Source organism: Monodelphis domestica, chromosome 2 (genome assembly GCF_027887165.1).
Source record: "Monodelphis domestica isolate mMonDom1 chromosome 2, mMonDom1.pri, whole genome shotgun sequence".
Classification (NCBI taxonomy): domain Eukaryota; kingdom Metazoa; phylum Chordata; class Mammalia; order Didelphimorphia; family Didelphidae; genus Monodelphis; species Monodelphis domestica.
The window spans coordinates 324,414,992-324,430,284 of NC_077228.1; the positions used below are offsets into that span (position 1 = coordinate 324,414,992).

Sequence of the window (15,293 nt, forward strand, 5' to 3'; positions counted from 1 at the left end):
TTGAGCCAGTCACTAATTAAAACCACTTAAGCAATTGATGGAGTAGGCAACCAATAAATGTTTCTTGAATTGAATGGAGTCTTATCCAGTTTGGTTGAAATGGGTTATGTCTGTTCTCTAATTGTTTAAATATTGTTGCTTTGCTTCTCTCGTTTAGGACATTAAAACACCTTCTCTTCTAACCCCAAACTAACCTTGACTCTGAACTTGATGGTCAAATAAAATTCATTTAATGCTCTAACTGCTATAGCCAGGGTTTCATTCTTGAACATGAAAATTTCCTCTTTTGTACCAATTCCAGAAAGAGCCTCACTTCCCCAAATGACAATGAAGAGAACTTGATTCTGGGTTTATCTACTAATAAACTTTTTTAGTTTAGGCAACCCTCTTCTTCTCTGCAGGCCCAAGTGTTTCAAAATCTATAAAATAGGGGACTAGTCCTCAATGATGCTGAAAATGAGGCATTATGGTACAGCAAAAAGAGTGCTGAATTTGAGAGTTAAAGGATCTGAATTTGAAGTAAACCTGACTCTGCTAATGTGAGTTGGGCTTGTCACAACTTCTCTGGGCCTCAATCTCCTCATCCATAATAATCTCTAAGATCCCTAATAGCTCTAAAGCTATTATAGCTATGATTCTTGATAACTCTGAAATTCTGTGATTCTTGATGGCTCTGTCTAGTACAGTGTCAGCACCTAGGACAGTTCTATGCATAGACAGATTTTAGAGCTAGATGGAATCTTAGAGATAATTGATGGCTACATGTTAAATGAATACTCTCTTCTCATATAAAATATATAATCCATATGGGTTCACTTTATTAAGGACTAAGCCTCAGGAAAAGGTTTCAGACCATTACAGTTATAAGAAGCTGTGACATTTTACAAAAAAAGAGCATAACAAATTGCCAGCAATTCCTTAGGGTATGTATGAATCTTGGAAGGGGAAAAGATAAGTCGAATTTGGAAGCATTATGTATTTCTAGTCCTCTTGAGGGAACTTATGCAAACAAGTGTTTGCTACATGAATTTAAACAGAGAAGGGTAGAAGGAAAGCCAAAAACTGAATTTTGAAGTGACAAAAATATAGTTTATTATCACGTGTGATTATTCAGCATCCCCCAAGCAGTTTTAGAAAAAGACATTTTGGAATGTGGAAAAACTGATTTTTTTAAATAGGGAATATCATTTTAGATTCTCCTAGTGCATATATTGTAATTTTACTTGAATAATCTCTGTCTTTCTACTTACCTCCTACGTTTTCTCTTCAAACACGATTGGGGGACAGTAGGAAGAATTACACAAATACCTAAATAATGATTTGCAACCTCCTGTAGTTTTTAATTACTGACAGTATCACTCTCATTTACTAAAAAAAGTGACCCTTACACAGCAGTCAGTGGTACAGTTAATTAGACTTTGAATTTCCTAGGACTTTGCACAGAATCACAGATTTAACTGAAAAAGACCCTAAGCTGCCATCAGGTCCATCCCCCTAATTTTACAGATGAGAAAACTAAGGCCCAGAAAGGATAAATGACTTGACCAAGGTCACAAAACCAGTAAGTAACTGAGATGGGAAATATGTACTCTACTGTGGTTTGACAAGTCTTCATTTCTTAAAAAGACTGGTTTTATACAGACTTCATATTTTAGATAGATATGATTCAAAGGAAGTTGAAATGCGATATTTATACATAGAATTCCTTTCCTTTCAAGTTTCTCATTGGGGATATAATACCTCAAGAGAAGAAGAATCAGGAAGATAAAGTTCACTACTAATACTCCACATCTGCAGATACCCAGGGAAAAGAGAATGGAGAAAGAGATTTTTAAAAGGGGGGTGGGGAGAGGCTAAGAGACAACTATTAGGGGTAGAGCAGTGAGTGCTGCCCCTAATTAAACCCATGGATATGCCAGTTCTTTAATTCCTTTAATTTAATGCTTTACTGTACTGGCATTCCTCTTACAAAAGCCTCTGCTGGCAGCAGTGACTCATTTCAAAGAGAATCAGGAGTGAGATGGGTTTGAAAGGAAGAATATGCAGAGAAAATGTTTTTCTTGGCCCTTCTTAAAACAAGAGAGGGAGAATATTCAGAGAGAAACAAAATGGAAGGGAAAAGGTTATTGTTTGAAACAAGTCAAGCAGTTTCAGGAAATAGCAGTCATCCTTGTAGACCATCAGGTCTGTACCTTTTGGTACCTACCAGGTGGCAGCTGGTGGTGCCACTAATGTGTTAAGTTCCCAATGCATTTTTCTAGAGCCAAACTTACTACTGTAAAATATTCAACTACTCCTCAATCATAGCCTAGGAGAATTCATATAGATTTCCAAAGGATCTAATTTATTCCTAGCAAATGGTTTACACGATGAAAAAAGCTGAAAAGCTGGTTCAGTCAGTGACTGCTCCAGAGACACATTCACACATTAATGAGTCCAGATAAAGAACAGGACAGCTGAACTAAAATAAATCAGGCTACATCTGTGGCATGAGCATCCTTTTAAATGTCTCTGCTTATTCTATTTGAATCAAACCCATATTTCTTATTACAGCTAACTTTGCTTAATGGGAGGTCTATGATTTCTTGCTGTATATTGCACACAATGTGGTTGTTAAATAAATGTTTGCCTGACAGTCTACAGCTCAGTGTGTATCTGTGTGTGTGTGTGTGTGTGTGTGTTCTAAAGTTGCCATTGTCATTTTCAAGGAAATTACATTTCTGAAACTTGCTTAAATATTTCTTCCATGAAAGGTTTATTTTAAATGTTGACTTAAGTTCCCAATTTAGAATGTATCAAATGTAAAACCAGTTAAATGCATTACTGACTGACACCATCATTGTTTCTCTTCCATCTGCACCCACACCTGAAGGAAAGACCAAGGGGAAACATCTAGCAGGTTTGTGATTTCTCTTTTGTTACATGTTTGTTTATAAGCCAAATGTCTGGTGGATGTTTTAAATGGGTTTCTTCTGAGTAAAATCGATCAACAAATACAAAATGATTAAAAGTGACCTTTCCCAAGACTGTCTGAAAATGTTTCATTGATCACTCACCTGCTGCCTTATACACTCCGCTGAGCAGAGACTATTCTGAGGGGAAAAAAAAAGAGGAACAGCTATTGGTAACTCCTTACTGCCCCACTGGCAGGCAGAAATCATGCCCAGCCATTCAAATATGATCCTCTAGAGAGGGAAGGCAAAGACTTGTTTTCAAGAGCCATGAGCATGGAGAGCTTAACAAGTGAGCAAAATAAGTACCTACCTACGGGAATGATTTGAGAGGCCCACCTACAGGAGTAATTCTTCTGAATTAAGGCCCCCAAGCTCCAAGAGGCTCTTTTAAATGCAGTTATTTACAGGGAAACATAACAAATTATCTCATTGTCAGTCATTAACATCTTAGCTTGGATTAATTTATCAGATTAGATGAAAGAGAGCTACATACTGCTTTGCCTCTAGTAAGTGCTCGACAAATTTTTTCCTTCATTCCTGGATCCATAAACCCTGTGGGAAATAGAGATGGGACACATAAGGTTTGGTAGAGGTGAAGAACTCAAGAATCATCTGGAATAAAGGGCACTCACTCACTAGGAAGGAATAAGCCTGAGGAAGATGGTCAGCCAAGATGGCACACACCACCTAAGACTATGGGGTGCCTAGAAGCAGATGAAAATAAATATGTCCTGCTTGCATCTTCATTTGACCACAGAGAGCCCTGGGCCAAGAGCTTTTAAAGCCTTGCAGGGTTTCACAGGATGGGCTTACCTTGGTGTGGTACCCACAGGCTCCTAGCTGGTCCTTAGTTCTATATTGTGTTCAGGAACTTGATTTTTTCCTTTTCATTCAGGAGTGACTAGGAGCTTAGGGAATGGGCAGGGGAACATCTGCTCATGCCAGCCAAACTCATAAAGACTTGCTTAGTAATTCAAAATGCCAGTTAGATGGTTTACAATGGGAGATATAGCTGAAAGACAAAATAACCATAACTGGTTGTTTACCCACAAGGGATTTCTTCCAATGCGAAAGTCCAATTCAGGAGACCAAATCAGAAAACTGTTTGTCATAGAATCAGACAAACAACAGATTGCCTTAAGGGCTATTTCCATCAAGCCAAAGTATCTTAAATAATTCCCTTTTTCCACTTGAGTGATATTTCTCTACAGATAACTAAATCTGGTCATTAAAATCAGAACACCTTCTCCCTTGGGCAATTTTTTCCAGTAATACTGGAAAAATGATTACTCTCTGGTTCTCCTTTGCTCTTGATTCCATGCTGACCATTATCCTTCTGTTATGAGATTTTTAAAAAATCTTACTTCATTCTTAGAATTAATACTATATGTTGTTCCAAGTCAGAAAAGCAAGAAGGACTAGGCAATGGAGGTTAAGTGCCCAGGGTCACACAGCTAGGAGGTGTCTGAGGCTATATTTGAACTCAGGACCTCCTGACTCTAAGCCTGCCTCTCAATCCACTGAGCCACCTAGCTGCCCCCTAGTGTGATATTTTAATTAGGTCACAGCTTTTTTTTTTTATATTGGTGACATTTTTTTCCTAGTGTGATTTTGGAGGCACCTTAGCCTCTTTGTAGAGAAAGAGATGATAGACAATCCTTTTTTTTAAATCCCAATGGCAAATTTCAGAGATATACCCCCATTTTACCTTTCCTATTCACTAATTCTGTCCCTAAATATACTCAACACAGTCCTGGTTTCCTAAATACACAATTAATGGTGCACAAGGACATGAATAAGGACATGTCATGTAACTCCCTCCACCTAATTCATAAATGCCCTTTTAATAAATAACTGAATTTATGTCTATCCTTTTGAGTTTCAAAATCCCTTATGTTATCATTATCATGTTTGAATCTTGTATCAAACATGAAGTGGATCTTACAAGTATCCCCATTTTACAGAGGAGGAAAATGAAACTCGGGGAAGACAGGTGGAAAGTATCATCCTAAATTCATGATGAATTGATCCCTTAACCAAACTAAACTTACAGAAAAGATTTTATGGGAATTTTTACTGGCTAAAGATTGATAATCCAGACTTTAAGAATATTGTGTCTGCAAATGAACAAATTGGCTCTGCTGAAAAGTGGTTCAACATTTAGACCACTAAAGAACCTTTAGGAATATTGGCCCTGACTTTAGACAAAAACTAGTTATGTCATCTTTCCTTGTCTTTATAGATCATCAAAGCCAAGTTCTGAGAGCCCGAATGTCTCCTGCATGCCTTTTAATGGTTTTGTTGTTTAATATATTACAAATATTTATTACAAATGCAGGCCAAATTCATAGTTGAGGAGTCAGAGGCTTGTTTCAAAAAGTATTGGTATTTCAGTTGTTCCTGAACAGACTTATCAGTCCATCCTCACACAGATAATACAGTATACCTATTTGTAAATACTCTAATGGGCTAGGACATGTGTAAAGGTGAGATATGTTTTTTGCTCTATCATATGCTTAGAAGCAGTAAGAAAATATTTTCCCCACATCATTCATTATTAAGACAATGTTTTAAACAAACTTCTTACTAGATATTTAACAGGTAAGAATGAATAGCTTAAGAGACACCCAAATGGTGATAACTCCATGTAATTATGAGGGATTCAGGGCAAAACTTAAGCAACGTAAAAACAAAATATGTAAATAATATTATTTTAAAATTTTACAACAGAACTTCCAACAAAAGAAAAAAATCTGCATCAACTTTGGCAAGAAAATAGCCATGGCCTTTAAGTACAGGTTAGCTGAGCTAGGATGAACCTAGGGTATCTATCTGCTGGGCTGGCTTATTTTTTATTATGTGGTCCATTGTGAATCATTGCCTACTATATTCCCCTGAACCTACCCTACCTCCCTAGGGCATAGAGAAAACTTTAGCATTATTCATTCAACCATTTGTTTTCCCTGTCATTTCACCTACCTCCCCTGCCCCCCCCCAGATAGCCTACTTATTGTCACATAAATGGAAAATGTTGTTTTTTTCAATACTTTTAGTTGGAATTATTCAGAGATAAGAAAATGCTCTAATTTTGCTATATATGGGCATTTATAAAGACAACTGTTTACCATGAATTATACATATACCTCAATGAATCCCAACTCCTATTCAGTCAACTCTTGATTATTCAGAGGTTGATTATCCAGTTATCCTGATATTTAGGACTGATGCTTCAGTCTTCCTCGCTTAGCCTACCTTTTTGTCCCTGTCACCTTATTGTTACCCCTTCCAGCAAGAAGAAAAGAGAGAAACATGAAACTCAAAGCAGTTTTGCTACTAGCTACTGATTCACTTTGACTAGCTGAGAAGGAGGTCAAATTTATTCTTATTAATTAAACTAAGATTTGGAGCTTAACTGTGGATTTCAGTGTCCTGGCTTACCCTGTCTTCTATAGTCAACAATAATCAAGAGGTAGTTAAATGCCTTAAATTTGCATTAAGTTTCATAACAAAGTTTTTGAGGTATTAATAGAAATCTTTTGAACCCTTCAGAGAGTAATCTTTCAGAAGTTGATTTATCCTGTCTTCAGGAGAATGGTTATAAAAAGAAATGTCTTAGAATTTTAAACAGAAATTATATTCTTTGTTTTAGTGAAATCATGTGTTGTGATGTGTTTAAGTCCCTTTTCTAAAGCATGATATTTTTGGTGGTTGTGTATAGCTCTTGGGGAAGGGGGTCTGTTGTCTTGGGAATTTTTCAAAAATTGCCAAATGTCTGCTACCTCAGATTTCTCCTACTCATATCTTCTTCTCATCATTTTCTATTTCTTCTAACGGCATTGTTTTGAATGATTTGCATGTGACGTGAATCCTGACTAAATGAGACCTGCCTTTATTTTTTCTGCATATTTAGTCAAAATGTGTCTTTATTGGCAAAATATTCATTTGTTTCAAGAACATTATTTTTGATTCCAGTTCTCTTCTTCTGGTCAGGAAGAGATTTTGTCTCTTTTGACACGCATACACTGCATTATAATATTGTAAGAAACTATTATATCTGCAAAAATAAGAAGTATGGGCCTCTTTTTTTTTCCTTTTCTACAGATTGGTCCTTTTTAACATTCACACTACTATATAAACGATGTATCCTAATCACGACTGATCACATCCAGATACTGTCTATAAACAGTGAAACTACATATGAGGCCTAATAACTTTTTTTTTTAGCCCTTGCCTTCTGTCTTAGAATCAATACTATTAGTCCTGAGACAGAAGAGCAGTAGGGGCAAAGAAATGGGGGTTAAGTGACTTGCCCAAGGTCACACAGCTAAGAAGTGTCTGGGGCCAAATTTGAACCCAGGACCTCCCCCCATCTCTAGGCCTGGCTCTTGATCCAGTGAGCCATCCAACTACCCCCAAGTCTTAATTGCTTTTTTTAAAAATTCAAGCCACTAATTTTTAATTAACTGCTATGATCTTCAATATAGGTTTCTATAAATATTTGCTGAAAACACTCTGAAAGATTTCATTATTCTTATTTCATCTATGCTAATAAAATGACTGAGTCAATATTTATTACCAATAAGGATAGCTCCATAGTAATTGATGATATATTTGATCATTTTCATTTGAAATGGAAGTTGACGTGTGCACCTACCAAATTTTGTCTTTCCCCTCTCTTTCTCCTCTCCCCAACCTAATTGGAGATGGCCTTGCCTTCCTTTCATGTGTCAGAACTGAAAAAGTATTGCTTGTTGCTTCTGTGGTCTCTGCATTCACAGGAGAATTACAAAAGAAGCACGAACCTGATTTGGCTTGATTTGTAGAAGAAGAAAAAAACCACCTAAGCCCTTTCCTAGTAGTGAAATGCTTAGTAATGTGATCCTCTATCTCCCCTCACTCCTAGTAAGCTCTGTAGTAATAAACAGAAGCTCTTCAAGATGTACACGTCTCGGAAACATAGGTATCCAGCATCCTGTCTATTGACATGATCTTTGAGAATGCCGACTAACATCAGGTGCATGATTAGTTTATACTCCCTCTCCCTCTCAGCGCTTTACAGATCCCGACTCTTAGGGACTCTCTCTTCATGGGGAGTAGGGGGGAGAGGTTTCAACCTGCTTGTAATTTTCCTTGTTGCCTGTTGCCTGTCATGATATATCTACTACAGCGGCAATTGAGTGATGGCCATCTTGGTGTTATCTCTCAATCCCTGGCGCGTCCATCTAGTTGGAAAATTGTTCCAGCTGCACTGGATGGAAGTAAGCTGAGTTTTCTGCTCAGTTGTGTCCAAGGCAGGAACTTAGAAGATACTTATTCATATGAAAGGCTCAACAAGTCATTGCATATGCATCTAACTACCTCATTTTAAGCCCAAATGACTTACTGGAACAGTGATGGTGATATTATCATGCTGCGGCCACATTACTTCTGAATATATTGCATGCTGGACCATATCTACATCCCATACTTATTTCTGGTTGCTGTTGAGGAGATCGCCTTAGACCCAGCTTGTGTAGGCTTAGAGGTGTGAGGCTACGTATTTAGTCAGTTGGATTCTAGTACTTTCTTGATTTCTTCTCCCCACCACCACCCCCTCAAGTTAATTTTTAGTTCCTTGGCTTCATAGGGACAATCCAGAAATTTCTACCTCAAAACATTGTTATGTAAATATTCTTGAGGTGGCGGATGGGGATCCTTGATCATTTTTATCACAGATTAAAAAATTAATTCACTCTTAAGAAAAGAGTGAAATCCTTAACTAAACCAGTAGAAAGCCTGAATCTTAATCAGTGTACTCTTCAGTAATAGCTCCCTAATCAGTGTAATAGCTGCCTAATCAAGAAGCCCTATTAATTTCCATGAGGAAAAATAGATTGACTAATAAAGGCAGTAAGTGGTCTAGATCTGTGCCTCAAAAAGAGGGGTCCTTAATGTTTTTGTGTCAGGCACCCTTTTGGTAGGCTGGTGAAGGTTATGGACTCCTCTAAATAATGTTTTTAAATATATAATATGCTCAGATTAAAAAGAAAAGCAATTATATTGAGATATCATAATTATAAAAATAATAATAAACCATACCAATGTAAAGACCCCTGCTCTAAAGGAAAATGCTGCCTATCAGGAGATTAGAATTTAGCCCTTTTACTTAATATACATTCGTATATTTTTTATTTAATATTTTATATTATATATTTATGTAAATATATACAAATACTTAATATACATTTAGGGAAAGGAAAAAGACAATAGTGGGTCTTTTGAAATTCCATATCCTTGACAGTTTCGTATTGTTGAATTTATTTCTAAATAATTTCTTGAAGAATATAGAACTTGTGTTCATGTAAGACCTTGGTAAAATAGCTGTTGAGTGTGCAAAAAGGTCAAAAAGCAGAGTACATGGAGACATATCCATCACCCTCATCACAATTCCATTTGGTTGCCAGGATTCAGAGAATGAAATAATATTCCACTGAAATATGACCCATTTTTCTCTCTGCTTTACAGTTAATGTTGAACCCTGTTTTCACAATGGCTCATTTTTAAACTAATCATTTCTTGTCTTATGAAAACCAGAGTTGACTAAATGAAACAAATAGTTTCTACTGTTTATTTTTACCTTGCAGGAGCCAAAATAAGAAACCAACAAATAAGATGCATATTTTTCTTGACTTGCTATTTTCTATCAGTTTCCCATTCATTTAATTAGTACAAGAAACAGGACTAGAAAGGGACAGAGCTAGGGACTGAGTTTGTGCTCTCATTGGCATAGGAAACTTCCTGGCAAGAAAATTCTCTGTATTAATACAGGTTGACACCTTCTCTGCCACTTATAGAGAGCCTCCAAGAGCATTAAGAGGTTGCACAATTTATACAGTCAGAGATAGGATTTGAACCCAAGCCTTCTTGACATCAAGGCCGCCTCTCTATGCATTACTCCTTACTGCCTCATCTATTCATTTAACAAGTACTAGAAAGAGACAAAACTAGAAAACTTGTGAAAAATTATTTTACTTCATTTAAAGCCAAGTTTCAATGCTAACTGCCATCTATAAACCTGAAAAAGTTAATGGAATTAAATTAAGTAAAGAGATGACATATGTAATGATAGTAATGTATCACTGGAGCCATTCATTAATCTCGGTGAATACACCATAGCCAATGTGAGCTTCCTGGACTAGTCATAAATGTGAGTGATTAAGCAAATGTCCTGAAATTAAAAGATGATTTGAACCGGAGCACTATGAGCTGAACGCTTGCTTCCTTTTTCCTACAGAAAGGGTGAGTTGAGGGTCAGAGGAACTGTAGGATTTGGTTTATCAGGATTCATTAGTATCTTATGTGAGGAAGAGGCGACATTTTTATTCCTATCCACTGAGGTGGGTCTTTTTTCTCCCTACTATTAGTGACTTTAATAGAGTAGTATGTGAGGCAATAGAGATGCAGGTATTTTACATTAGTTGTTTTTTCATAAGGTAATCTACCGCCTAGAAAATGTGGTTTACCAAGCACAGCGAAATCTTGTTACTGATGTGATTGTTTTAAAGAATTCTTGAAACAGTCCCCCTTCACAGAGTTGCCCAGCATGTTCTTTGCATGTGTCTCCCACCCCTACTCCCTCTACTTCAGCCATTCATGCTAGACTCAGCCATGTTTGTATTCCAAATGAAGAGCAGTCAAGTGCATGGTCAAGCTGTCGATTGTTCTCCAGAATTTCATGACCTCAGGAGTCCATGGTTTGATTTGTTCTCATACTGTATAAGCACACATAAAATGTTGTGTCTCCTTAACGTATCATCTGTTAAGCAACTAGGCATGGAAAAAAAAAAAGAAATGTTACTGTTTCTCGTTAGCTACAAAATACATATCCACTAAACACATTTGCTGTTGGCATGCTGCAGTTTGGGACAATGGACCTTGCGGTAAGTGAAAAGACAAGGCCTCCACTTCATGAGTAGTTGGACCACCCTTGTCAATAAAAATGCCTCTTTCCCCCACCCATCTTCATACCTTCCAAAGGTTGTGACACAGCAGCCTCCCGTTAGACCCAATGAAATGATTTCTGAACTCATGGGACTTCCAGGAGCTCTACCTTGAACCTGCAATGCCATTATCCAATAAAGCCAAAACATAAGTTTGTGCACCTCCTACACAACGCGCTGTGTGTCACCCTCCCATATATGCTTCTGGCTATTTTCTGGGTGGAACACTCAAGCAAACCAAACAGAGAGATATTCAGTACTCAAGATGCACCAAAACAGGGCAAAGCATGGATGACTCACAGGTATACAAATGAACACCAGGGCGAGTCACCAAGCACGTGGATGGAGGAGAAATGCCTTACCTATACATGCATGTGACTTCCTGGGTCTGATATTTTAAAAGTCCATCTTCTATCAGTCACTGATAATGCAAACCTTGCTGGCACTTGAGAACTGGGCTGCCCTGCCAGGAATAATTTACCAGTAGCTGCCACAGCAAATCAATAACCTGTTTAACAGCAGGAAATTGTGTTAGTGAACATGGAACATAGCATCACATTTCTGTTAATTGGTCATCATCCTCATTACATCTCAGAGCTGTTCTCTCTTGCCTGTTGTCTGTCTCACACAAATGAATGTCAGCCTAAAGGAAATGTGAAGTGTGGAGTGTTGTTTGTCTGACAATATGTATGCAGCATTGCCAGCTGTCATGAAAATGCATGAATCTCTCGATATCATAACCTTGCCCGCAAAAGAATCAGCATGCAAAAAATATATAAGTATATCAATAACTGTCTTCCCTGTTTTCCTGTAGAAATGATTAGAAATGCACTGAACCCTGCTCCTGAACAGGAAATAAATATGAAAACTCTCTAAAGTTCAAGCCATCACAAAAACGACCTGCCTGTGTCCTAAAAGTCAAAACTGAACTGGCTTCAATGGTTCCCTTCCATTGGATTTTCTCCAAATTGCTGTTTTGTTTTAATCCTTTCTACAGTTAATCTGAAAGGGACTGCCTACAAAATGTGATTGATTTCAAGGGCGTACAATCACACAGATTGGAAAGCCTTCGTTTTTTTAGGATGGGTGTGGGGTGGGGAACAAATTTTCCTTTTTTGAATTGCTATACTGCCTAAGACATGCACTGCGTACAGGTGACTCAAATTATTATTTTTCCAAATGAACATGAAGAAATGCATTGAGCTGTAATAAAACACCCCATCTGTTTCTCACAGTCAGAAGCTGAGTTTTAAAGAACGAGTCCGGATGGCTAGCCCAAGAGGTCAGAGTATCAAGAGTAGACAAGCATCAGTGGGAGACCGGCGATCGCCAAGCACGGACATCACAGCTGAAAGCAGCCCAACCAAAGTGCAAAAAAGCTGGAGTTTCAATGATCGAACTCGCTTCCGACCTTCCCTGCGTCTCAAAAGTTCTCAGCCAAAGCCAGTAATAGATGGTGAGTTATTTCCCTATGCCCATTTCATAGGTGATATATGATAGAAGAAGATCATATTAAATAATTAATCCTCCAAAAAACTCTTTGAAGAAAGGCAGAAATAACCCTTAGGAGAGAATCCTCTGTCTTCATTCAAAAATCATTCTCTGCCTTTGGGACTTTGAAAGACTTATAAAAGAATACAATTTTATGTTTTTAAACAGTTTCAGTAGTCAAAAAATAAAAGTAACACTTCAAAGAAAATGACCTAAAAAGAATTTTTATTTCATTAGCTCCTACTTTATATCTACTACCAAAAAAAATCAGTTATTCCTCAGACAAAACTTTGTCTGGATCAGTGTGGGCTTTCTTTTGGTCTCTGTTGCTTCAAATCAGACTTCTACTTTTTAGGCTGCCATTAACTTTGTACAGTGCTGAGTAAGTCTCTCCTGTGTAGTAGGTAGATTCTCCAACATTAGGCACTTACAAAATAAGGTAGACACCATTACCACTTCTGATCATAAAATCAACCCCCCTCAGAGAGATTAATGCTGGATGACCCTTTTGAGATCTTCCAAGGTAAATCAAAGGCAAGCACATAGTGAGTGGTATAGAATTTTCCATCTAACAAAGAATTAAATGTATCCCAATTGATCATCTTACAGCAAGACAAGTGAACTTGCTGGCCATTACATTTTGAGTGGAATGTGGTGTTTGCTTTTATAAAACATTTTGCTTTTCTATTTGATGAGGGAAAAATAAAAGTTAATTGGCCTTCCACACATCACAGTCCTTCTCTCTCTCTATTCTTTTGAATAAACTGTCCCTCAAGCCTAGAATGTATCCATAGCATCTGATTTAGAGCTAAAAGAGACCTGAAAGATCTGGTCCAACCCTTTCTCTTTATAGATGTGGAAACTAGGGAGGATAAGGGGCTTTTTTCCAAGATAACACAGGTATGATTAACAGAGAGAGGAGTTTAACTCCCCTCTATATTCTCCTTGGGCAGCTAAGTAGCACAGTCGATAGAGCACTGGGCTTAGAATCAAGATTCATCTTTATAAGTTCAAATCTGCCCTCAGGTAATTACTAGGTATTTAACTCTGAGCTAGTCACTTAACCCTATTTGCTTCAGTTTCTTCATCTATGAAATGAGCGAGAAAAGTAAATGGCAAACCATTCTTTGCCATGATGACCCCAAATGGTATCATAAAAAACCAGACCCTTCTGAAAAAAATAACCATAACACAGGTTCCTTCCCTTCTATTTTAATGCTCAAACTAGCAAAAAACAATGACTTCAGTTGATAATCTGCCCCTACCATCCAACCTCTCTCCTATTTGCCTGGTGAATTTTTGAATCATATGGCCTATACTTCCTCTCAGAAACAACCTTAAAGTACAACAAATTAGCTTTGGGTGCTACTCTCTCTGCTTTAAATGTGTGGGCAAAAAGCAGAAAAAGAAAAGGTTGCCTTCATGAACTGATGCTTAAAAATATTCATGAATCTATTTATTCAATAAACAAGCAAAGTGGCTAGTTCTGCTCTATTTCCCATCCCTACACACTTTTCTGGCTGCATGGTTTGAGATTTTTCTTCCCCTCAGAATTCATCTTCATGTCTTCTTTTTTTTTTAAACCCTTACTTTCTGTCTTAGTAATAGCTCTAAAATAGAAGGACAAAGACTAGTCCCAGGGTCACACACATAGAAAGTATATAAGATCAAATTTGAACCCAGGTCCTCCCAATTCCAGACCTGGTGTTCTATCTATTGAATCACCCAGCTGCCCTTTGATGTTCATTCTTAATCTAATTTCACACATTTGTGCTTGGAGGGAAATAATAATGCAGAACAGTAGTATCAAACTCAGATAAGGGGACCACTAAACCACATATAAGAATCCCTGCAAGTTACACATTTACCTGGAAATCTACATATTAATATTATCTATATTTTATTGTATTTTTACTTATTTTAGTAAATATTTCTGAGTTATGTTTTAATCTGGATTTTGCCATAATCAGGAGTTTTGAAGGATATATATATGTGTGTGTATATATATATATATATATATATATATATATTTATGAATAGCTGCATGTGTGACACCTCTGATATAGTGGATAGAATTGGCCTCCAAACCAGAAACATGACTTCAAGACCTCTGATACATACTGGTTATATGACCCTAAGGAAGTCACTTAGCTTCTTAGAACTCCCAACAACTCTCTAAGTCTGGAAATTGCAGAGAGGGTGCCAGCCTGCACTGAGAGACCAAGTTTCCTCATCTGGAACTTCGTTTTAACCAAAGGTTCAATCCTCATTCCTGAGGATGATGATCAACACTATTCTAGATTTACCCTTATTCTTACACCTCTCTACACTGGTCATCCAGCTCCAGCTAAACTTGAGTAATTAAAGCTTGATTTTTTTTTCCTGATACTTCCTAATTGTGTCCTAGAAGTATTTACCAAAAGATATCACTCCACTTTGCTCTGAGTTTGGTCAGAGGCATATCTGTACTATGATGTTTTTGTAAGGCTCAGCGCCAAGGTCGGCCAGCCCTGTGTGACCTTACTTGGGGTAACAAAATGAAGAGTAACGAATGAACGCAATATGAAAATGGATAGTGACCAAGCTTTATTGGGTTCACACAAAGCATATATGGGTTAAGACACACAGGAAGATATGATGTTACCGCCCAGCAACAGCAGGAACCAATAATTGGACAGATTCATAGGAATTCATGACATTACCTGCCAGGCACCAGGAAGAACCGAGAGGATTCCAAACAAAGATAGAGAAGCAAGTTTCCCACAGTCTCTCACAATTTCTCACAAACCTTATCAATCCTCCCTCTGCTGACTATTCCAACCTTGAGCATGAAGCTGGGCAGGTCGTACACAGTTCAACCCACGACCTT

General features: G+C 37.5%; 1 protein-coding gene across 2 annotated transcripts in view; it reads left to right on the forward strand.

The window, feature by feature from the left end:
• KCNQ5 (potassium voltage-gated channel subfamily Q member 5) overlaps nt 1–15,293 on the forward strand; it is a 702,995-nt gene that overhangs the window by 605,227 nt on the left and 82,475 nt on the right. Inside the window, exons 9-11 of one of the 2 annotated variants that reach the window (XM_056818502.1) lie at nt 2,873–2,899; nt 7,858–7,914; nt 12,169–12,389. In XM_056818502.1, coding sequence (XP_056674480.1) covers nt 2,873–2,899; nt 7,858–7,914; nt 12,169–12,389 — 305 coding nt within the window. The remainder of the gene's footprint in view (nt 1–2,872; nt 2,900–7,857; nt 7,915–12,168; nt 12,390–15,293) is intronic. The other variant, XM_056818503.1, reaches the window with a different exon arrangement.